The following is a 25,228-nucleotide window of genomic DNA, read 5'->3' as shown; positions in this document are numbered from 1 at the left end:
AGTTTACAAAGGTCAGGTACCCTTTTGGTTATAGTGTATTTTGCCCCAAACCCCTAAAGATCAGCTTTAATCCTTTTTATTTTAAAAAACATTGAATCTGGGCTACCCTGGCTTTAAAGTGAAAATTGACACTTAATTCCCTATATATATGCTAATTTCAGGAATCTAACCAAAGGTAGACTTCTATCCTTTTTGATCCTGAAAAAAACTGCTGATGATTTAAGCCCAGTCCTCTCCCATTGGGCTTCCCTGGTGGCTCAGATGGTAAAGAATCTACCTGCAGTGCAGGAGACTGGGTTTGATCTGTGGGTTGGGAAGATCTCCTGGAGGAGGTCATGGCAACCCACTCCCATAGTCTTGCCTGGAGAATTCCCATGGATAGAGGAGCCTAGCGGGCTAGAGTCCATGAGGTCATAAAGAGTCGAACACAACTGAACAACTAAGCATCTCTCCCATTACAGAGAAGACAACAGGAAAGCCTAGAAGGGGTACAACAAGGCTCTGGCATGAGTCTGAGGCAGGACCAGCTCCAGACAGGTTTCCTAACATGGCAGTATCCTTTCCACCCACAGACAAGTGCGTCCAAGTGATTTCTATTTCTAAAGAAAGCAGGTTAATGAGACTGGTCCCAATCTCAGGAGAGAAGGAGTTTTAGATTAAAAAACAGTAAAGGAAACTCATCTAGGCAAGCAATCTTGGGGACCCACCCCCAACCCCTTCAAATAAAGCTACATAAAGGTGGCATCATTTAAAAAACTTTGAAAGTCACAAAATGTAAAAGTCACTCAGTCGTGTCCAACTCTTTGCGACCCCATGGATGGCAGTCCATGGAATTCTCTAAGCCAGGATACTGGAATGGGTAGCCTATCCCTTCTCCAGCAGATCTTCCCGACCCAGGAATCAAACCAGAGTCTCCTGCATTGCAGGCAGATTCTTTACCAACTGACCTATCAGGGAAGCTTGAAAGTCACAACATAGCCTCAGTTGTGTCTCTCTAAATTTAAGACAACTAACCTCAATGATCTCATGGTATCTCCCTCTGTCCCTCCCTCTGTGTCCCTTTACCTCTCTTCCCCCTGTCCCTCTGTCTCTCTGCCCTTTCCACCCCTCCCCCCATCTCCTTTACCTACCACTTACCCCCTTTCAGATAATCTGTTATTACTCTCCACCTCTTGCATACCAGAACACAAGCCCCCAGAAGAGAAGGATTATGGTTTGTTTTATTTAATGCTGCAGTTCCAACCCAGGTGGCTCAGAGGTAAAGAATCTGCCTGCAATGCAGGAGATGCAAGAGATGTGGGTTCGATCCCTGGGTCTGGAAGATCCCCTGGAGAAGGAAATGGCAACCCATTCCAGTATTCATGCCTGGAGAATCCCATGGATGAAGGAGCCTGGCGGGCCACAGTCCATAGGGTCACAAAGAGTCAGACACAACTGAGCGACTAAACAACAAAGCTGTTACGGTACCTGGTACAGTGCCTGGCAGCCAGTAGGTACTCAATAGCTATCCGTTACATGAATGAATGAACTGTTGTATGCGTAATATTTCCTTTAAGTCAGAAACGTATGCAAGCTTAAAAAAGGGGTAGAGCCAACCCTCAGTTAACCAAGATGCTCAAGGCTCCATGGTTCTGCACATCAGAAGAGCAGCACTGACTTCTCACACTCTGAAGCACCATAAAAAACTTGCACCAAAAAGAACTAACATTCTGCATTACAGACTTTGTGCTGGAAGAGATATTGGGTTGGCCAAAAAGTTCGTTCGGGGTTTTCCATACGCTGGTATCAAAAATCTGGATGCACTTTTGCGCCAACCCAGTATTTCAAATTAAGATACAAAGACCTCTTACCCCATGTCCTTCTTCCAGACTAAGAAACTGCTCCCCTCTCTGTTGCATATGAAAAATAGGATTTCACAAAACACCTGCGGCAGATGTAACTGTAAACACTCTCAAATAAATGAGGGCCAGTTTTACCCTTACTGGAAACATCTCAAAGCAGTAGAATTGGAAAATAAATTTGACCTTCACCTCATTGGGTTTCTGTAAGCAAAATCTAAACTCCAAGGGGAGCTCAGTTGCCATGGTCACCAATTTGCCGTCAATGGCCCTTGATTAGGGGTTTTCCTGAACTTGCCATGTACAAACCGTGAGGAAAGGCACGCAGTCCATCATCTTTGGATTTTATTTGCTGTGCTTTCTTACTCTGTATTGCTGTTTAAATAAAGTTAAAGGGTGATCTCTCTCTGGAGGCTCCCTTGAAAGCTTTGGAAACCTACCTAGTCTGCAAAACAACTTCAAAAGGCTGCCAGCGAGCAAGAAGTCATGTGTGAGCAGCTACTGAGCCCAGAATTCCAGGTTTTTCCAAGGGAGCTTTCTTTACTTGGAAGTCCATTTTGAAAAAAAGGAAACACCAAATACTTAGGACAGAGCTGCTCAATACTCCCAGACCCAATGCTCCAATTTCTGTATAGCCCCTCTGGCTAGCCTGTAATGAAAGTTATGGATATTATCAACCCAGCCATAATTTTTTTTAAAAAGCCACAATTTAAAAAATCATCAATATAATGTCTGACCTCCAGGATAAAGGGGAAATAAAATGACAGTGATAATAACTTACTTATCAATACAAATTACACTAGAAACAAAAACACTGCCCCCTCCTTTCCAATTTGGCCTCTAGGGGGAGTTTTGCCCCCAGTGAGAACCACTAGCAGACTTCTGTTCTGCACCTGAATGCAGGACAGGCTTTACATGACTAAAGTTTATGCTGACTTTTGCATTAAAATTGCTCTGACTGTAGACCACCTCGGAGCAAGAAATGAAAAAGATGTGTTGAGATGCCCTCAAACAAACCACCCTGAACCAAAGACAATTGTTCACGCCCCAGCCATTTAGAGACCAGGTACAATCAATTCAATACTTGTTTATCCCACATGAAGACAAACGATGATCTGCAAAAGTAGGAGTTTATTTCATCTTATACATTTTTTTACAGATTTCTTTCAATGTGGACCATTTTTAAAGCCTTTATTGAATTTTTTTATAATATCGTTTCTGTTGTTTTCATGTTATGCTTTTTTGGCCATGAGGCATGTGGGATCTTAGCTCCCCGACCAGGGATTGAACCCACAGTCCCTGCACTGGGAGGTGAAGTCTTAACCACTGGACTGCTAGGGGAATCCCTTTATATATTTTTCTTGGAACAAGGGTTGCAAACTTTTTTCTGTGAAGGGCCAGAAACTATTTTAGGCTTTGTGGCAGCCACAGGCAATACGGAAATACAGGGGTGTGGCTGTATTCCAGCATGATTTTATTTACAAAAATGGGCTGCCACTCTGTCTTCAACTATTAAAGTATTAACAAATGAACTTTCTTCAGCCAAAGTAAATAATAATCATGCCCTTTTAAACTAAGATATAAGCCCACCATTCACAGCTTATACCTTGCAAAAACATACTATGACCAGCTGCAAAATTTGTGTGACACAGTTGAAAAGAGGAAGGGATTCTATGTTCAGACCAGTTTGGCTTTCAAATCCCAATTTTGTCACTCGATTAATAACAGTCATTCAGTCTTGGACAGACTGCAGTTCTCTGTATGTGGGGCATGATACTACCTACCTTCATGGAGTCATGATAAGGAATGTGTAAAATGCTGGAACAGTAGATGGCAAAGCAGAGGCACTCAAACACCAAGTCCCTTCCTCGTAGAAAGAGATGCTTTGAAGCCATTTCTCAAAGTGGTGCTAACACACTAGGCTGGATTTTCCATAAAACATACGCTATCTAATACTGCCTAACCATTCTGTACACACATTTGCTTTCTAAGATAATCCATCTAATCTTGACAAAGCTCTGGACAGCTTTAAATCAGGTTACTCTCCAAGCATGCCTACTTCCATTAAAAAAAGAAAATGCTTGACTCCTAGCCCAGGGATCCCTATGTGGAGATCTTGCCTGTTTAACTTCTATTCTGATTCAAAGATATAGAAATACACTAGAGGTATCAGAGTAGGTCCAACTATAGTTATTCCAAAGAGTACCCCCATCAATTGTAAGTGGCTTATTGTCCAAATAGACACCTGCAATACATGTGTTAGAGCCTCTCGATTTGTTTCAGGACTCAAGAGACATTGTTTTCATGACTCTTCTTTGGAAATTACAAAATGTTAAATCATATTTCATTTAGAAACTCACTCTTTGTGTCATTTTGATATTTACTATTCATTTTAAAGATCACAATACACTTACTTCCACTTCTTTAAATGTTTCAAAGACCTTTCGGCTACAAAAATACATAAATCTGAATCAGTGAAGAATGCATTTTGAATCATGTTTCCAGTGGTTAGTGATAGATCTGAGCTGATCCATTCAGCCTACTTCTTGGTCCCCTCATGACAAATGGCACATCTTCAAGACAGCTGACTGGCTCCAGTGGCATGTGCGGTGGCCATGGAACAGAGTAACTTTAGAAACACTTCATAACTTGAAATTGGTATGCTGAAGCAACTATTAGGAAAGCCAGTTACCATCAGGTTAACTTTTTTTTTTAACATGAAAAGGCAACCTAGTAAAACACACATACATTTAAACAGATCATTAAATTCACCAATGGATTTTGTAACCACCAAATACCTGGCAGTAAACAAAGTTTTAAAATAGGAACAAGATCAAGTTCCCCATCCACCTGCCAATTCCCAAACTCATGCAGGAACCCAGCTGATCCATCTGCTCCATGACAGATCTGTATTTGGTTGAACTATTTTCCCCTGGGAGAAACTATTCCCCAAAAGTATATTTTCAATTTATAATTGAAAATGACCTTCTTACGCAAAAGTTAAAATGGTAATTGTTGAAGGTAAAAACCCATATGAAGAGCCACAGCTACATCAGTGATGAAGGTGCCAGTTCAGAACACTGAATTTCCCACAGATCTTCCCAGACAGGGCATCACTGACAAGGAATCCAATGGGAATTAGCACTAGAGGGGAAGGATCAGAAAGAAACTGAAGAGCAGATGTGCAATTTCTAGAAAAACAAAGAGGAGAGAAGGTTGGAGATGACAACCTGCCATTCGGCCCAATTCCTTTCAAGCATGTTCACTGGGAGGAGAAGCAAGAGCTGTGTTGGCACCGGGTCTTTAGGTATCCACTTCATGACAGAGGACGGGTCTGCCCATGTACACACGTGCACCCACAACACACACATGCTTCATTTCTCTGTACACTGCATAAATTCCTAACATTTCACTTCTTGTGCTGTACAGTATTTACCCATTTGATGACATTTTGCATCTCTCTGCTAGATCAGAGTTTCAAAATATGTGGAGAAGATGGATAATGGATGAAAATGGAAGCAATGCTACCATTTGAGATGAAATGAAATCCCAGGGTTGTCAACACTCTAATTCAAGCAGCAAGGGGGGGAAAGACAAAATAATGGATGGGTGTCTGGGGCTCCTGAAACAAAGTACCACAAACTGGATGCTTAAAACAGAAATTTCTTCCTGCACGGTTCTGAAGGCTACAAGTCTGCAATCAGGACATTGGCAGGACTGTGCCCTCCACCCTACCCCACCCCCGGAAGGCTCAAAGGCAGAGAGGAACCTTCTTTGTCCCCTCTAGCTTCTGCTGGGAGAAGGCAATGGCACCCCACTCCAGTACTCCTGCCTGGAAAATCCCATGGACGGAGGAACCTGGAAGGCTGCAGTCCGTGGGGTCGCTGAGGGTCAGACATGACTGAGTGACTTCACTTTCACTTTTCACTTTCATGCATTGGAGAGGGAAATGACAACCCACTCCAGTGTTCTTGCCTGGAGAATCTCAGGGACGGGGGAGCCTGGTGGGCTACCGTCTATGGGGTCGCACAAAGTCGGACACGACTGAAGTGACTTAGCAGCAGCAGCAGCTTCTGCTGGTTGCTGGTAATCTGGAGAATTGTTCTATATAATCAAGATTGCTGGGAGAAATATCAACAACCCCAGATATACCAATGATACCACTCTAATGGTAGAAAGTGAAGAGGAACTACAGAGCTTCTTGATGAGGGTGAAAAAAGGCAGTGAAAAAGCTGGTCTAAAATTCAACATTCAGAAAACTAATATCATGGCATCTGGTCCCATCATTTCATGGCAAATAGATGGGGAAACAATGGAAACAGTGACAGACTGTATTTTCTTGGGCTCTAAAACCACTGTGGATGGTGACTGCAGCCATGAAATTAAAAGATGCTTGCTCCTTGGAAAGAAAGCTATGATCAACCTAGACAGCATATTAAAAAGCAGAGATATCACTTTGCTAACAAAGGTACCTCTAATCAAAACTACAGGTTTTCCAGTAGCCATGTATGGATGTGACAGTTGGACCATTAAGAAGGCTGAGCACTGAAGAATTGATGCTTTTTTTTTTCTTTTTTTAATCTCTTTTTAAAAAATTAATTAATTTATTTTTTGGAGGCTAATTACTTTACAATATTGTGTTGGTTTTGCCATCCATTGACATGAATCTGCCACGGGTATACATGTGTTCCCCATCTTTTGAACTGTGGTGCTGGATAAAACTCTTGAGAGTCCCTTGGACTGCGAGGAGATCAAACCAATCAATCCTACAGGAAATCAACCCTGAATATTCACTGGAAGGACTGATGCTAAAACTGAAGCTCCAATACTCTGGCTACTTGATGCGAAGAGCTGACTCTTTGGAAAGACCTTCATGCTGGGAAAGATTGAGGGCACGAGAAGAAGGGGGTGACAGAGGATGAGATGGTTGGATGGCATCATTGACTCAACAGACTTGAGTTTGAGCGAACTCCAGGAGATAGTGAAGGACAGGAAAGCCTGGTGTGTTGCAGTCCACGGGGTCGCAAAGAGTTGGACATGACTTAGCAACTGAACGACAACAACAAAAACAACTCCAGAGCACGGTGAGAAATTCTAAAAAAAATGGAGATAAGTCTTCAAGGAACTAGCAACTGAGGTGGGAAGATGAATAAATATAAGACAAGTTAAACAGCAATAAAGAAAATGAATAGGTATAAGTTAAATACACAAAGCAAACTGCTTTCCATTTACTGATTATCTGCTATGTGCCAGGCACTGTTCTAAGCACAGATGAACTCCTTCAATACTGCCAACAACCTCATAAGCCAACTACTAATATTCCTTCATATGAAAACACCCAACCCTGAGAATAGGAAGGTTAAATGTGTCCACTAAAAACGTTTGCAGTTGGAAATCAAACCCAGGCAGCCTGGTCCTCGTCCCCACTATACCCACTAACAGATGTCTGTTGCTCTAAATTCTCTAATTGATGATCAAATTAAAAAATGAAAATGTTATGCCTCCTGCTTACACAGCTGAATAAAAAATTTTTTTTTGGAATCCCATTTCTATGTAATAAAATTTGATGGTCACAAAAAAGAACATTAGCCTTCATTTTAAGCATGATTAACCAAACAGCAACTCCTCCCCCCACACACAAATCCATGTCTGTGAGACCCTGAGGCAGTATATTCCCTCTTGTTTAACTGCAGTAGTACTCTGTATCATGAAAGAGTCTTTTCAAAGTATATTTAAAAAGAAGGACAAAGTTTAATGAGGGTTCAAAATGTCTATCAGAGCACATGTAGCTAGATGAGTTATTCTACGAAGTTGTCCCTTTGGATGGTATGCACTTATTCCAGCAACACAGTCACTATGAAAAATATTCTTCCAATTCTTTTGAAATTGCTTTTAGAGCTTAAAGCTATATAAGACACCATCTCATGAATTTTTACTATATCTCAGTTTTTAAACAAAAAACAATGCTTCCCGCAGCATGAGTGCCCATTCTCTTTAATAGAGGAGGCGCAAAATGATTTTATCCTGAAGCCAAATGCCAAGTCCTTACTCACAGGATATTTTGTAAAAGTTGTCATGGTCTCTGAAGGCAATTCCAAAGAAGAGTTCCAAAAATGGGTTGGATAATTTTGATTTGTAGCTACCTGTCCCTTCTCTCAAGGGCTAGAAGAAAAAGCAGCAAGTGGGGTTTCCCAATGTTGCCTAGGGTCTCCCAATTGTTAAAAATGCTGGGCTTCATACTCCTTAATTAGTCCTAATTTATCAATACAAGGGCAGGTTGACCCTGAAAGTTAACAGAGATCAGCAGCAGGACTAGTAGCCTGGGCAACAGGCCCTTTGCCATAGTAGTTAAAGGAGTGTCTAAAAGGAATCTACAAAGACTGGCTTCATTAAAAAGCCTTGGAATTTCAGGAGAGACCTGCAGTTGTATATTATCATATGTGAAACAGATCACCAGTCCAGGTTCGATGCATGAAACAGGGTGCTCGGGGCTGGTGCACGGGGATGACCCAGAGGGACGGGATGGGGAGGGAGGTGGAACGGGGGCTCAGGATGGGGAACACATGTACACCCGTGGCAGATTTATGTCAATGTACGGCAAAACCACTACAATACTGTAATTAGCCTCCAATTAAAATAAATAAATTAAAAAGAGAGAGAGAGAGAACTGCGGTGACTCAAAACATGGACAATGGTATCTTCCTACTAGGGGCAGTTACCTATTATTCCAGCCACAAATACAAGCGGCTATCCATCCCTGCTCTAAACACACACACACACACACACACACACACACTCTTCAAGAACTTGGCACTATTAGCAGGTAGAAAGCTTTGATAGATATAGAAGAAATAATCTAAGAAAAATGGCAGAAATAAGTCAAGGAGATGAAGAGGAACCAAAAGCAGTGTCAATAAAATGGTAAAGAAAGAAGGTAAAGAAATTCCAGTACGCTAAAAATGACATGTATGAATCTGACACAGAATTGCCATGGCTTTTGAAGGAGCAATACAGTCGGCCCTCCATACCTATGGATGCATAACCCACAGATATGGAGTGCTGATTATGCGACTTGAGTATCCACGGATTCTGACATTTACAATGGGTCCTGGAACCAAACCCCTGTGAATACTGAGGAATGATTGCATATGCTGCTGTACAGAAAAAAAAAAAAAAAAAGAATTCCCAAGCTCCAGTTGGAAATTCCACTGTCAACACAAAGGAGAAAAAGCTGGGTACTGATAGTTGATAAAAGTATGAATGTGATGATATGCAGTCAACAGGGCTATTCTCGAGGTATACTATCTTCCTGAAGATTACATCTGAGACATAGCTTCTACAAACATAATTCAGCATCTAATAATGATTTTAAAAAAATCTCAGCAAACTAGGGATAGATAAGGTAACCTATGGAAAATCTATAATTAACTCTACTTAACGGTGAAAGATGCAATGTTTTCCCACTACGTGTGGGAACAAGGCAGGGTTAGTTGCTCTTATTGCTTGCATTCAATGTATTTTAGAGATCCTAGCAACTTTAATAAGACAAGAGAAAGAAATAAAAGATATAAAACACTAGAAGGAAGAATTGAAATTGTGTTTGCAGACAACATGATCATTCATATAAAAAATCCTAAGAACACTACAGGAAAACTACTAGAACTAGTAAATTTACTAGAAAGTATGCTGGAAAATCTCATGGATGGAGGAGCCTGGTGGGCTGCAGTCCATGGGGTCGCTGAGAGTCTGACATGACTGAGCGACTTCACTTTCACTTTTCACTTTCATGCATCGGAAGAAGAAATGGCAACCCACTCCAATGTTCTTGCCTGGAAAATCCCAGGGACGGGGGAGCCTGGTGGGCTGCCGTCTATGGGGTCGTACAGGGTCAGACATGACTGAAGCGACTTAGCAGCAGCAGCAGCATGCATGCATGATATGTCTGCATGATATACATTATAAACATTAAAAATTATATTTGTATCACTGAAAAGTGAAAGTGCTAGTCACTCAGTCATGTCCAACTCTTTGCGACCCCATGGACTATAGCCCGCCAGGCTCCTCTGTCCATGGAATTCTCCAGGCAAGAATACTGGAGTGGGTAGCCATTCCCTTCTCCAGGGCATCTTCCCAATCCAGGGATTGAACCCAGGTCTCCACACTGCAGACAGATTCTTTTTCATCTGAGCCACCAAGGAAGCCCCATTTGTATCATTAGCAATGAACAAATGAACACTGAAGTATAAAAATATCATCTGCATAAATAAAAATGAAATATTTAGGGATATATTTAACAAAATGTGCACAAGATCCATACACTGAAAACTATAAAGCACTGCTGAGAGAAATTAAAGGCCTAAATACATGGACAAACATATCATGCTCACAGATGGGAAGACTCAATATTGTTATGTCATCAATATTGATCCATAGATTCAACACAATCTCTATCAATTCCCAATAGGCTTTGTCATAGAACCAACAAGATGATTCTGAAATTTATATTAAAAAGCAAAGGACCAAGAATGGCCAAAATAATCTTGAGGGGTGGGAAATTAAAAAAGAACAAACTTGGAGTACTTCCACTACCCAATTTCCAGACTTGCAATACTTCAGTAATTAAGACTGTGTAGTTCTGGCCTAATATTAGACATAAAGATGAACGGAGCAGTCCAGAATTAGATCCATCTTTTGGAGGTCCTAGGAATGGTCAATGGTCTAGTCTTTTACACAAATGATACTGGAACAATTTGACATTCATATGGAAATAAGTGAATCTTGACCCTTACTTGAAACAACATACAAAATTAACTTGAAATGAAGCACATAAGTATTAGTTTTATACTGTTGCATACAAACTTAGTAGCTGTAAACAACACGTTAATTTTCTCACTGTTTGTATGGGTGGTGGGTCAGAAGTCCAGGCATGTCTTAACTTCATCCTCTGCTCAGAAGTCTCAGAAGGCTGCATACTCAAGGGAAGCAATTACGCAGGGTACAAACATGGAGGGGCAGCAGTCGGGGGACCACCTTTGAGTCAACCTACCAAAACAGGTCTAAACAAAGAGCTAAAACCGCAAAAGTCTAGAGGGAGACATGGGGAAATGTTTTTTAGAGAACACAAAAAGCATAAACCATAAAAGAAAAAACCCAATAACTGGACTTCATCAAAATTAAAAATCTTTGCTCTTTCAAAGGCACAGCTAAGAAAATGGAACAGTAAACCACAGTCCAGGAGAAAATACTTGCAAATTACCTAATTAAGGCCTTGTATCCAAAATACATAAAGAACTAATGGACAATCCAATAAGAAACACGCAAAAGATCTGAGCAGACACCTCATCAAAGAAGATATATGAATGGTCAAAAAGCACATGAAGACATACTCACCATCATTAGTCAATAGGAATATGCAAAATAAAACCTCAATGAGCTATTATTACACACCCACTGGAATGGCTGCAATTTAACAGGACAGACGATAACAAATGTTAGTGAAAATGTGACAAGCAGAACTCTCATACTTGACTCTGCCACTGGGATGGGAATGCAAAATGGCACAGACACTTGGGAGAACAGGGTGACAGTTTCCTATAAAGTACAAGAAAGTATCCTAAGCATATGGCCCAGCAATGCCACATTTAAGTGTTTGCACAAGACAAATGAAAACATGAATCCACACAAAGACTTGTAAGCAAATGCTCATGGCAACTTTACATTCATAATTGACAAAAACGCTGAATTAACTCACACGTTCATGAACTAGTGAACAGACATATTGTTAAAGCCATACTATGGAATATACTTGGCAAAAGAAAGTCAAAACTGCTGATACACAATGAATGACAAAACGTGGATGAATATAAAAAACTTTACATTAAATGAAAGAAGCCAGCCACACAGTGCTATCTATATAAACCCACCCTCAACACACTTAAAAGAACTACTAGTATTCAGACCACATTCTCTGACCATCATGCAGCTACCTTAGTCACTTCTAAAAATTTACCTAGAAAAGGTATTTGTAAATTAAAACACAAACTTCTAAACAACTCACAGGTGAATGAAATAATCACAATGGAAATCAGAATATATTAGAACTAAATAATAGTAAAAAGACTGTTTTGAAAAATCCAAGCAGCAAAATAAATCCAAAGAAAGAAGAAAGGAGAAAATGTAGAGGAGAGAGATTTCCAGGGTATATTTTAAGTGAAGAAAGCAAGGGGCCAAAGAGTGTATGTAGTATGCTTTTTTGGTGTAAGAAAAGGGAGGAAATGCAATGAGTGTGAGTGTGTCTGTGTGTATGTATACGCATGCACACCAGCTCAAATTTGCAAAAGAAACATAGAAGAATGAACTAAAAACTAATAACATTGATTACAGTGGCTAGGAGAAACAGCATGCCTGGCAGGAGACATGAGTTAAAGGAAAGCTTTTCAGAATATACCTTGATATAAATTTGACTTTCAGATTATGCAGTTTCATTAAAGTTAATCAGAAAGAAGCTTGAGAATATAATTATGCTCATTCTTTTCTACACAGTGACAAACCTCATAGTCTGCATAACCACAACCAACAAACCTTTGGTAAGACTCATCAAGAAAAAAAGGAGAAGGCACAAGTAAACAAAATGAAGATTTAAGAATGAAAAGACAGACGTTACTACAGACATGGCAGCTAGTAAGTGGTAGTTTAAAACATTTCCACACCAAAGCACCAGGCATGGCTGGCTCTGGGGCAAGTTCTACTAAATATTCAAGGAAAAAACAACTCCAATTTTATACACTTTTCCAGAGACCAGAAAAGGGAATGCTCTCATTCACTTTATAAAGCTAGCAAAAAGGCACTAAACTAGGCAAAGACAGTAAAGCAAAATTAAAGCACAATCTCACTCACAAATACAGATGTAAAAATCCTGAAGAAAACATTACCAAACCAACCCAGCAATAAGAAATAATATCCATGCCAGCCATGCAAACCTGGTTAATGCTACCAAGTTATATGAGAAAATCCCTTAAGACAGACCATCACATCAACCTGTTTAAAGGGTTGGGGACAAATCATAAAGGCAGAAACGGGGGTTGATAAAACTCAACATCCATTTGCACCAAACAACCCCTCCCCCCACCCCCGAAAAAAAGGGCACTAGAAATGTGCCTACGCAAATCCTAAAGTCAACAAAACACTTTGTGGTGAAATTCAGAAAACATCGTGCCTTCTCCACTACAGATCCTGGGCCCCACCTCAAACCTATTGAATCAGAATCTCCAGGTTGGCTGCCAGGGAACGTGGAGTTTGGGAACCACCCTCCAGTGATTCTGGAGCACAGGCTCCTCGGAGTCCCAGCGCAGCTGCCAGCATCCTTGTCACCTGCCTGTGAGAGGAAGCCCGTCCCTGTCCCCCGGAGTCAGAATCTGCACTTCAGCCCCAAGGCCGCTGGTTTTCGGTGCTAGAGAAGCCGGGGACAGCTGCTCTGGAGCTGAGTGGCCCGCCAGAATCTCCCAGAAGACTTTTTAAAAATGAGGAGGTCTGATCTCTATCACCTCTCACCACCATCCCCATCAAATAAATCTGAATGTCTGGGTGGGGCCAGGGCATCAGGTCCTTAAGGCTCTCCAGGTGATTCTAATGAGCAGCCAGGGGGACAAACCATGGGGTGGCAGGCCCACAGCAAAAGGGAGCATCCATCTGGGGGCTCAGTTGAGCCAGAGGAGAGGCGTCCCTTGAGTCCTTTGAAGATGTCCCCAAGAAAGAAGCTTGCATTCCTCACCTCTGCCAACCACAACTTCTCAGTATAGCTTACCAAGCTGAGGCCCAGAGAGGAAGTCTCGGTAAAGAAGTGGGGGTGTTGTGAGGATCCAAATGAGATCGGAAGAGCACACCAGGCAGAGGGCTCCGCACTGAGTACAGTGACGGTCAATGCAACTTACTACCCAGGCAGCGGAGGCTCCAACTGCTCTTCCGGCCTCGAGAGCAAATCTGATGACATCATCAGCAAATCAAGGCCAAAATGTATCTCTCAAAGCTGCGCTGTCCAAAGCTGGAGCCACTGGCAAGCAGAGCTTGAAACATGGCTAGTCCAAACTGAGGCCTGCTGCAGATGTAAAATACATGCTGGATTTCGACAACCTTCATGCAAATAAGATGAGGGGAGCATCTCACTGTCATACTGATTACATGTTGAAATAATATTTTGGACATATTGGGCTGAATAACATACATTGTAAAATTGACTTCATCTGTCTTTTTTTGATGTGGCTACTAGGAAAACGGATGACACATGTGGCTTGAGTTATTTTTCAAATGAACAGCATGGTCAGTCCCAAAGGATCAGGAAGCAAGCTGGGATGTGAACTGCCACTCAGACCACACTTCTCGAACTGTCATTTACATACAGATCAGCTGGGGGTCTTCTTCACCTGCAGATTCTGGTTGTGCAGGTCTGGGGGTGCCTAAGAGTTTGCATGTCTCCTAAGTTCCCAGGGGCAGGGGCATCAGAACAATTTTATCAACAAGGAAAAACTGTTTTGTGGAGCAGGCCTGATGAGAGGCTCTGGAGAAAGGATCACGTCACTTCAGAGTTGATAATAGCGAAGAAAGGAAATGGCCAGCAGGGTCACACTCAGCCTCAACTTGAAAAAATCAGTTGTTAGGCCTCACAGCAAGGGCTACAGAGAGGTGAGGGCCAGCTCCGACTGCCCTCCATCTGGGACTCCCACTCGCTCCGACAGACCCAGCAGCACTGCCTTGTGCAAGGCAACTCAGGACCGGGAAGCTCAAAATGGAACTCCAACTTGGGGCTCTTCTATCCTTCCTGCCACAGTGACAAGGACCACAGCCTCCTGGGTGCACTGAAACTAAGTGCAAATCTTTCTTCTTTCTTCTCGTGGTGATGCATGGATGGTACTGACCCATCTCGGCCAGGGGCACTTCTGCACAGTAGGGACATTTCCTCTTCCAGCTGGCTGATTCCAGGCCTGCTGGAATGAACCCTGACAGCTCTGTCCCCACCTAAGTCATCCCAGGGCCACAAGGAACTTGAGGGTCATACAAGGGCATTGCAAGCCCCACCGGCTGATGCTAAGAATCCCCTTTATGACCCACCCCACCCGCTGAAGGTGAAAGTAGGACAGCCCGAGGGTTAGCCCATTGCACTGGGAGAGGCTCTGGGAAGCACACAGTGGCCTCCTTCTCACAAAACGCCCAAGGACAAGATAGCAACATGTAACAGTTATCACAAGCTGAAGAAAGGCATCCTGTGCAGCCAAAGTCTGAAGGCAGGGAACAAGAGCTGAATGAGTTACTTTTATTTTTACTTTCAATTATTACCCTTCAACTTCCCTTACTCCTCCCTACCCGCCCCCACCCCCCCCAACACGTCAACGAGCAAAGCAAAAAAACAAACCTAAACTCAAACTGCCAGTGACAACAGTCCCCAAAGAAATGGGTGGGCAAACAACCCATGGGACCTCTCCCCCAACAGGACTCAGAGCTTTCTTATTCATTGGCTAATTGACCATGGAAAGAAAGACTAAGCAGGAGCTCCCTTTCATCTAGTACCAGGATCTTTAGACCAACAACAGAATTTGCTGAAATGAACACACCCCAACAATTCTAAGCTATGCACCCTTGTCCAGTTCAAGTCAAAGAACGTTCACTAAACATCTCCTCCGTGCATGGGGCATGTTAGGGTTCTCTTGTCCAGAAAACTGTCTCCAACCTCAGCTTATGGAGTCATCTCAAGATACTGAGAAACATTCAAAGAGCATTTGGCCCCCATCCTGTTGGAAGGGAAGGTGCGGTGGACCTGGAGAGCAATGAGTCCCTGGATTGCTTCCAACCCGAGCCCTAGGAGTGGAGGAACTCGGCAGGGCATCAAGCTGCATTGAGAAGCTGAGGTAAGGTGTTGATTTGAAAAATGAAAGCCTTCCATTCTGAGACAGAAGAGACAGGCAATATTCCCTGGTGCAGAGATGACCTCACTATTGCCCTGGGATTGTTGGTGACACAGCACTATGATTTTAGGAATCAACAAAATGGAAGCTCACACGGTGTACCAGTGGCTTCAGGTCCATCTGAGAGACTCAACAAAACACGTGCATGTTTCAGTGCTGACAGAAGTGGGCTTGGGCAAAGAGATCACACCCCCAGCGAGGATGCGCCAAGAACCAGAAGGATGCTGCCCTCTCACACCAGTTCTCCCAATAGCGATGGCTTACATAACACATGGATGCCATAATAATAATGCCCTACAGTCAGCAAAGGATGCTGATGCACACTGGCTCCCCTGAAGAGCTCTGGGACCTTGGAGGTACAGGCTGCCTTAGGTCTATCTTACAAAGATGAACCAACAGCAGCGAGGAGAAAAGACTTGTCCAGTGTTACAGGGCTAAGAAGGGGCTTTTAACCATCTCCCACAGACACAAGGCTCCTTTACTCTTCCTTGCTCCTTGGGTAGAAACAGAAAGCACTAGTACATGATGCCAATTTTCTAAAGAGATGCCTGCCACATTCTTAAAAAGGATGCCACCCTCCTGGTGGTCCTGTGGATAAATCCACCGTAAACATTTAATAAAAAAACTATCCTCTGACTACAGGATGGCAACTGGATCTCACCTGACTAATGCCAACTGGGTCTCCTGGTCCTCTCTGGCTCTCAAAGCAGAGGAATGGAAAGAAAACCTCTCTTATTCTATTCTTGTCTATAGCCACAAACAAAATATGGGCTCAAGTAATTTCTGAGTCCAAATAGTAAACAGAACTTAGGTGGGCAAGAACTGTGTGTGCTGCTGACGATGTCATCTTAAACTTAATGCTGGGGTCAACAATGAAATGCAGAAAAATGTCTAGAAAACCATGCTCATCAGATTTCCAAACATTTCATGAGACATGGCTAATATTTTTCTTCTTTAAAAGAAAGGAGTCCCACGTAGCTCAAGCCAGTAACAGTTAACATTTCTTGAGTGCCTACTATGTGTAAGATGCTATTATAAGCATCTCATATACCTTATCCTGCAGGCCTGCCAACAACCCTGGGAGGAAGGGACTACTGTTACTATCTTTCATTTTACAGATAAGGAAGCTGAGGCACAGAGGTAAGGAGCTCACTTGACGTTACAAAGCCAATAGTACAGCCAGGACCCAAATCCTGAGTCAACACCTTAAAGGCGAACAACAGGGGCTGTCCCCTATCTGCCAAAAAGGAATAATGAACCGAGAAACTAGAAAATAAAGAAAGCAGAACTTCAAAGAGGTCAGAAACAGGGAAGGGCAATTACTAGCTAGTAATGAAAACAACCTCTTATTCTTTTATAAAGTTGAAAAAACTTTAGAAATAACGAGAAACTCTGGCCTTTTGAAATCCTTGGCCACCACTTCAGATTGTCACAGAAGCCTTGAAGAGGCTCCGCTTTCTCCTTATTTTGCAGTCCTCAATAAGACCGAGAACCCCATGTTCTTTCAGTGGTTTTTAAAGTAACTACATTTTGTTAATCCTTTCATTTAGGAACAAAGAATATTGGCATATTTTTTTGGTAACTTTAATGATTTTTTGGAACCTGTAAAAATGAAAACATTTACTTTGACGCCACTGAACATACAGAAAAGGAAAGAACTGAGAGGGTACTAAGCAGATGAACTTTAAGTTACCATTTTATTGGCACTCTTCTTCTGAGGAAGTTGGGTGTCTCTTGACTCTAGAGCTAATTTCAAAATGAACTAGTTTCTTAACTAAGCACAACACAAGGATTGAGGTCTCCTTCCCAAGGTAGGTTCCCAGTACAAACCAGCATGCAGGAAGAGATAGCTGTGTCAGGTAGCTCCCAACCAGCAGACACTGGCATAGGGTTAACACCCAACCCTTACCTCAGTCAGTAGGGCCTTTCGTAGCAGGAGTGAGGCAGCTACTGAGACAATGAAGGATGAGAAGCTCACTTCCCTGGGTGTTTGAAACCACTTACTATTTGCCTGGGGTGGGGCAGAGGGAATGCAAGTAAAAATGAGGCTGTGACAAACTTACCATCTGAGAGGCAATCGCTGGAGAAATGATGACCTCCCAAAGGATCTCCTGGATTCAGACAGATTTACTTTTGGATATGGTGATTTGCTTTAATGGAGCAGCAGCTGACCATCTAACACTAGCGATGCTAAGTAATACCCAACCCCCTCACAAGCATGCTGGCCTGCTAGATGGTCATCTTAGAGTTTCAGAGCTCTGTTCTTCCTCAGTGCTCATCTCTGTTGGAAAATATATCATTGTTTATTTTTTTTATTGACTGCTTCCCCACACAGAAGCTCTAGAAGGCAGGGACCTTGTCAGTGGCGCTGTCTGTTATCTTCCTAGCACTCAGGACTCTACAGGCACTGCATGGGCATTCTGAGTTTAATGAATGAAACCAATGACAGCTTGATAATCAATACAACTTCTAACTTTAAGGTAAGGAGACCAATGGTTACTGGACTTACTAGACTCTAGTAAGTCATACTAGACTTGACCATGAATGCATGGTCAGCTAAGTCATCTCAGCCGTGTCCAACTCTGTGACCTCATGGACTCCTCTGTCCATGGAGTTCTCCAGGCAAGAATATTGGAGTGGGTCGCCACGCCCTCTTCCAGGGGATCTTCCTGACACAGGGACTGAACTTGCATCTCATGTCTCCTGTATTGGCAGTGGGTTCTATACCACTAGTGCCATCTGGGAAGCCCCAGACTTGACCATACTAGACTCTAAAAGCCTCCTCGAATGCTCTCCACTTTCAAGTACCTCGAGAAACTGTTACACACTGGCAGGATCTCTGGTTTGAACTTACTCCATGCTGTGGAATCTCTTGACGCTACGCTGGGTTTTGTGAAACAGTCAAAAAGTCATTCAGAGTCAAATCTAGTGAACAAGTGATCATGCCCAATATATATGTTGGGTGAAAAAGAAAATGTGTCTATAAAAGAAGCCTTAAGAGTCTGGTAAACAGGTTTTGAAGGCAATTCAAAAAAATGGTTTGAACTACAGCAAAGTTGCTGGCTCAGTCTCCATAGACTCTAGGGTGGATACTTTACAAAGAACAAAATTGAGCTGTGATAAAAGCCACCCAGGCTAGAGGGATGCTATGATGCCCCCAGAAACCTGACTTGTAATATAAACTTTGCCATTAATTTTGCCACGTTAGTTAACCTCTCTGGGCTTTAGCTTCCCCATCGAGCAAACAAGTGAAGTATACACACTTAAAGGTCCTAGTCAATTCTAATATACCCTGATTCCATTCTTGTGCAGGTCTACTATGTCTGTTTAATAACCAGTCCCAATCCACTTCGCTTCATACTTTGCATGCCTCTATAAAGCCCGTGATTTAGTTTTTGCAGCAAACTGATTTCATATTTGCTTAGGCAAAAACTAAAATTAGTTTTCACTTCCTGAGCGCAGCAAGACAGTTAAGGGAGGCCACTCGGCAAAAGGCGCTTGCAATCGTGCCTGTATATACTTCCGACTGCGTATCAGGGAACTAACCGTTTGCTCCTCAAATCTCCCGTCAACTGTTGCAAAAGCAGATAAAGCTCCCGTGTGTGACACAGAAACACCAGTCGGGAGCGCCGATCAAGGCTTCGCGGACAGTGCCGGCCGGCGGCCCCTCCGCCGGACCCACGGGGGATGAGGCAGAGAGACATCCGCCCCGCCCGGAGGGTCAGGGCGAGGACCAGCCGCGGCGCGTCGCGGGGGAGGCAGGGCGGCTGCCCAGCCCGTTTGCCGCCCCGGGACGGGGAAGCAAAGTCCGGGCAGCGGCCGCGACGCCCCCACTCCCCCACCCTCCCGGCCAGCCTGCCCGATTCCTGTCCCGACCTTCGCCCGCTGCCAGCCCGGGACCTTGGGCAGGGAGAACGAGAGAAGCCGGAGGCACCTGCCTGCTGCTCCCCGGCCCCAGCCCTGGCTGGCCGGACAGCGAAGGCACTTGGGCTAACCGCCCCCCTCCACCCACTCCTGAGGATACTTCAAGGCCCCGTGGGACCTGCCGGCCCCAGGAGTCACAACTTCGTCCTCCCTGTCCCACCACCACGGCTTCCCGCAGTACCCGGCTCCGAGCCAGGCCAGCCGCGAGCGCGCACCCACCTCGGGGTCCAGGCGCCACCGCCGTTGCCAGGCTGCTCGGCTCCCGGGCCCTGCTCCGCCCCCTCCAGGCCCCGCCCCCTGCGGCCTCCCCGCCCTTGGCCACCGCCCGCCGCCCTCCTCCGCGAGCGGGTTGGTGGGCGTGCGTCACGTGCCAGGGGCGGGGCCGGCAGAGGGAGCCGGCTAAGCCCGAGGAGCAGCTCCTGTTCGCCCAGGAGGCTGCTGGGAAACCCTCTTTGAGGGGCCCGGTGGGTGGAAGCAGCTGGGAGTTGTAGTTCTAAATACAGTACCGGGAATGGGCGGGACCAAGGTGCTAGGGGCCACCCTGTTAGAAGTTGGGCTAGACTCCGAGCGGAGGCTGTTGGGTAGTGTAGTCCTAGAATTTTTCTCTGCGTCTCGCTGTTTTTCCCCAGTAAAGGGGAAATTCAGAGAGAAAACTTCTCTAGATAAAACTTCAGCGGGCGTCGCTAAACTGAGCTTTTTGGGGACTCAGGGTTGGCTGTGTGAAGCTGAGCTCCTATAAAGGAAAAATATTTCACTGACTGTGGTGTCCTTCATGCCACGCCAGCACCTTTCCAAGAACTCTCTAGAGACATAGTGAAAGGAAACATTTCAGGACAAAGTTCCCTCTACTTTTTTGAGGTTCAGGACAAGCGATCATTAATTCAGTAAAAAGAAAGGAAAAGAAAAAAAGACAACTTCAGGAAGAGAATTCAGTGTGTAACAAAAAAATAGTAAAAGAGTATTATTATTACTGCAATAGTCCTTGGGTTAAATTATAAGTATACTAAGCAGCTCAGGTAAGTGATGGTAAATAGGATTACTTTAACACGAACTTTTTGCCTCTTTCTTACTACTCCAGCATCAAAAACATGATACCATTGTGTGTGTGTGTGTGTAAATAAGCATATATCATTATATCAATATATACACACACACATATTAACCCTATTGAAGATTCAAGACTTCTCATCTGAATAACAAGGCCCTTCAAACCCTAACCCCACCTACTTATCAGCCACTTCTCCCAATGTGTCTCTTCCCTCTCCACTCCAACTTCTGGTCTAATCACAGCCAACTTCTTTCTCCTCTCTGAATGCACCACTGTTCTTTCCTCCCTCCAGCCCCTTCCACTTGTCGTTCCTTTCTCCTGGATTGGCCATACTCCTAGAAAGGCAGCAGAATAGCACTTGCTCCAGGACAGGCAGAACTAGAAGCTCCTCCCAGGGCCCTTCTCATAGCACTGATGTTAGTTACTATTTGCCTACCAGTCTGCCCCATCAACTCCCCTCCCCCGACTATGAACTTCTTTGAAGCATGTTCATTTTTGTACCAGATATCAAAGGAAGCTCAGTAAAAGCTTCTTGACTGTATGCATTGCATGCCGCACAGGCTCCCTGGCAGGCCACCAAGTAACCAGATTCCCAAATCTGTGAGTCTTGGAGCAGAGAGAGAAGGACCCTGTGGTTGGGTGGAGTGAGAGCAGCAGCTGGGTGGGAGGCCTTGCCTGTTGTAAACACTACATCCTAGGATGAGGCTGAAGCCCTTTGCTCACTGGGGAGGGGGAGGTGGGAAGGAGGGGTCAGGGTACAGAGCAAAGACACTCCTTGTCCTAAGGAGGTGGTGACTGAAGATTTCGCCACCACCTCCAACCTTGGCCCAGCCCTGACCTAGCCTCAGCTGGAGAAGGAGGCAGCCCGATAGAGAAGGACAGTCTCTGGCCTGTGAAATGGAAGTGGGGACTCCTTCCTGCCTTCCCGCCTCATGGCCTTGGTGCAGGATCACTAGGGGAGAGAGGTGAAAGCACTTTGAAAATTGCCAAGTTGGAGCCCTGCAGAGGCGTTCCCACCGTGCCCTTGGTGAGCTGGCTGTATTCTTGACCAAGACCTGCCCTGCCTCAGGTTGGGGTGGCAACTCACAGGCCAAAGTATTGGGATGGCCAAAAAGTTTGTTCGAGTTTTTCTGTACGCTGGTATGGGAAACCCGAATGAATTTTTTGGTCAGTTCAAACGTGTGCGCGCGCACGTGTGTGTGTGTGTGTGTGTGTGTATTGGGGGTTCTTCAGGCTTCCTTCTGTTTCACAGGGGCACACACCTCTAATCCAGGGCCCTGTGGAGAGGGAGGGGCAGACGTAGACTTGACAGAGGCTGCTGCATTGGAACCTTTCTAGGTGGAGCAAAACATCCCATCCTTACCAAAGGCTGCCTGCTTTTGCTAAGACACAGAGCTGCCTATGCCCTGGGGCTCCATCCTGTTCTCCCAAGTTGGGAGAAGTAAAGCAGGAAGGACCAGGAGGGGCCCACACCCTTGGCCTGACTAGGTGTGCCCCTCCCCACCTCCAGCCTCCTAGGGAGAAGCAGTCCTGAGAGAGGAAATGGCCTGTTTCCTACCTCTCTCCCTCAGCAGTCATCCCCAGGTCCCTGATGCTGGTGCTCTGACCCCCTCCAGTCCCCACCCTGCCTCGGCCTGATGCACGCTGGGGACTGTGACCACCTTATTCTGCCAGGCTCCCTATATTGGGCCTGAAGTGGTGGAAGGTGGAGGAAAGGGAAAGACATCCTTATAAAAGAGAAAGCTCAAGATGGAAGTGGTTAGAAATGAATACTTTTCAGTGTAGCTGCAGGGCCCTGGGCTCTGGCAGAGAGTGCCTGGAGTCTGGAAATTTGGATCCCAGTCCCAGAAATTTTATAGACAAGCTGTTAGCCTTGGCAATGTCACCTCACCTCTCTGATTGTTAGCTGCTTCCTCTGAAAAAGGGAGTTGAAGGCCATTTCCCAGGATTGCTGTGTTCTAGTTCATCAAAGACAGAGGGGAAGGTGCTATACAGTGTTGAGGCAGCAGCATGCCCAAGCTGCCAGGTGGCTGCTGGCAAGAGGCAGGAGAGGGAAAATGCAGGCCCCTGGGCATCGGCATGAAGGCCCCTGGGCTCATTCTAGCTCTTCCATTTGTTGAGTGTGTGACTTTGGGCAAGTTCATCTCTCTAAACCTGGATTTCCTCATCTGTGAAATGGGGATATTAGTGTCTACTTCATAAGCTTATTGAGCAGTATAAACACATGAGTGCCTAGGATTAACTTCTGCTTCTAAAAGAACCACGAGGTCCTTCTGTCTCCTCTTCCCCACGCCTACCCTTTATTTAAAAAGTAGCCTCAGGAAAATGGTACAGGCACTTTGGAAAAGTTTGGCAGTGATTTATAAAGTTAAATGTACACACAACCAAGCAATATCACTCCTGTATTTATCCAAGACACATGGAATCTTATGTTCCTAAAAAGACTTGTATTCAAATATTCATAGTAGCCTTTAAAAATAATAGTCCAGAGGTAAACATCTCAGATTCCCATCAACTGATGCATGACTAAGCAAAGATAGGTCCACACAATGCAATACTACTCAGTAACAAAAAGGAAGAACCACTGAAACATCAATAGAAATGAATCTCAAAAATGTTATGCTAAGTAGAATAAATAATACACAAAATGTTATATACTGTATGATTCCATGTATATTACATTTAGGGAAAGGCAAAACTATACTAACAGAAAGTAGATTTGTGGGGCCAGAGGTATGGGAAGGGGATTGACTGTGAAAGGGCAAAGAAGGGAGTCTTGGGCGGTGGGGGGTGGACATGTTTTATGCTTTGACCGAGATGGTGATTACATGATCGTATACAAATGCCTGAAACTCATTAAACTCTAAACATGAACTAGGTGAATTTCATCGTAGAGAAATTGTACTTCAGTAAAGTTGAAGTTTAAGGAGAGGGAGGAAGTAGCCTCAGTTAAGGTTCCTGAGGCTGTCCACAACTGTTCATCTGTTTTTGTTTGGTTGGTTGGCTGGTTGTTTTCAAAAGGCCCAAGGCCTTGAAGGGGAAAGGGTGGTGAAGCTTGCCCTACACATACCAAGGGTGAGCTGTAAGGCAAAAGCTTGGGTTGGGCTAGGGAACAGCCATCACCAGGAGAGGATGATGGCCCAGCTCTGCAGGGGTGGGATGGGGAGTGCTTACCTGGATGGAAGAAGCCGCAGAGTTGAGCCTAGAGAAATAGACATGATGTTCGTGGGCTCAGGGACAGGAAGTTGTCAGTGCTTTCTTTCTTAGCAGTGAGAATTTACCAGTGAGCTGGGGTACACATGGAAGGACTCCAGGGTACCGTGGGGTCCACCGGACCCTGTGTTCATCTGTAGACCAGGGTGCTAGTGCTGCTGTCTCCTTTCCAGTTTCCCGCCTAACTTAGTGCTGAGCTGGGGCCTCCTTAGAGAAGCCCCGCTGGTCCACAGTGTCTATTTTCCCAGGTGCTGGGTGGAGTCTGAGCCAAGGAATGGAATAGGAAAACACTTACACACAGAGAGAAACTCAGACTTTTTTTTTTCCCCAGGGCTTTTTGGACACAGGGACCAGACATGCAGGGATTATGACATCACAATGTTTCCATGGGCCAGCCCTGTTTGTCTCCCTCATCATCACTAGGCAAATAGAGGGTGTTCAGGAATGGCTTTGAGGTTAGTCCACAAGCAGCCTGGTGAGAAAATTGCCCCAGGCCCCAGTGAGATCACACAGCCAAACAAAGCCATTCAGAAGGAAGGTCAACTCACAAGATACCCTCCCTCTGCCCCCAATTATGAATTTTATTTACAAATCTCAGTTCGTACACTAAAAATTTTTTGAGGAAGTAAGCCCCATGAGGAACTATTTCATGATACATTAAAGTGTGTTTTATTCAAAACAGATGTTTAAAAAGAGCTTTATCTTTTTATTTAAAGGGGCTGGGCTAATTTATGTTGAGGAAAATAGCATGCTACTTTCCAAACAGTGAGAAATTTAGAGATCCAAGATCAAAATTGAGCGAGAATATATGAGAGGGAGAAATGACAGATGAAGAACATGAATCTCAGCAATTAGCCACTGAACCTGAATAAAATTTTGCTAGTGAATATTAATTAATCAAAAAGAATTTTTAAAACTTATGAATAAATTTAACCAAGGAGATGAGAGACTTATACAGTGAAAACCACAGAACATTGCTGAAAAAATTAAAGATACAAATAAATGCGAAGACATCTGTGTTCATGGATTTGAAGATTGAATATTATTAAGATATCAATAGTACCCAAAGCAATATACAGATTTAATGCAATCTGTATTGAAATCCCAATGGCATTCTTTTTGAAGAAATAGAAAAATCAGTCCTAAAATTCATATGGAAGTTGAAGGAACCCCCAAATAGCCAAAACAATCTTGAAAAAGTAGAATAAAGTTGGACAACTCACACTTCCTGATTTTAAAACATTAATCAA

General features: G+C 44.1%; 1 protein-coding gene across 5 annotated transcripts in view; it reads right to left on the bottom strand.

The window, feature by feature from the left end:
• Window positions 1–24,298, bottom strand: part of MTM1 (myotubularin 1) — a 96,741-nt gene extending 72,443 nt beyond the window's left edge. For 2 of the 5 annotated variants that reach the window (XM_059883469.1, XM_059883470.1), the window contains exon 1: window positions 23,940–24,298. In XM_059883469.1, the coding sequence (XP_059739452.1) occupies window positions 23,940–23,983 (44 nt within the window). In that variant the 5' untranslated portion in view covers window positions 23,984–24,298. Of the gene's footprint in view, window positions 1–19,936; window positions 19,992–23,939 lie in introns of those variants that run through there. The other 3 variants (XM_024988096.2, XM_024988098.2, NM_001206425.2) reach the window with 2 other exon arrangements.
• Between the last annotated feature and the right edge of the window lie 930 nt (window positions 24,299–25,228).

This window comes from Bos taurus, chromosome X (assembly GCF_002263795.3).
Source record: "Bos taurus isolate L1 Dominette 01449 registration number 42190680 breed Hereford chromosome X, ARS-UCD2.0, whole genome shotgun sequence".
Taxonomy (NCBI): domain Eukaryota; kingdom Metazoa; phylum Chordata; class Mammalia; order Artiodactyla; family Bovidae; genus Bos; species Bos taurus.
Note: the sequence above shows the minus strand (reverse complement) of the source record. Positions and strands in the feature narration are given on the sequence as shown.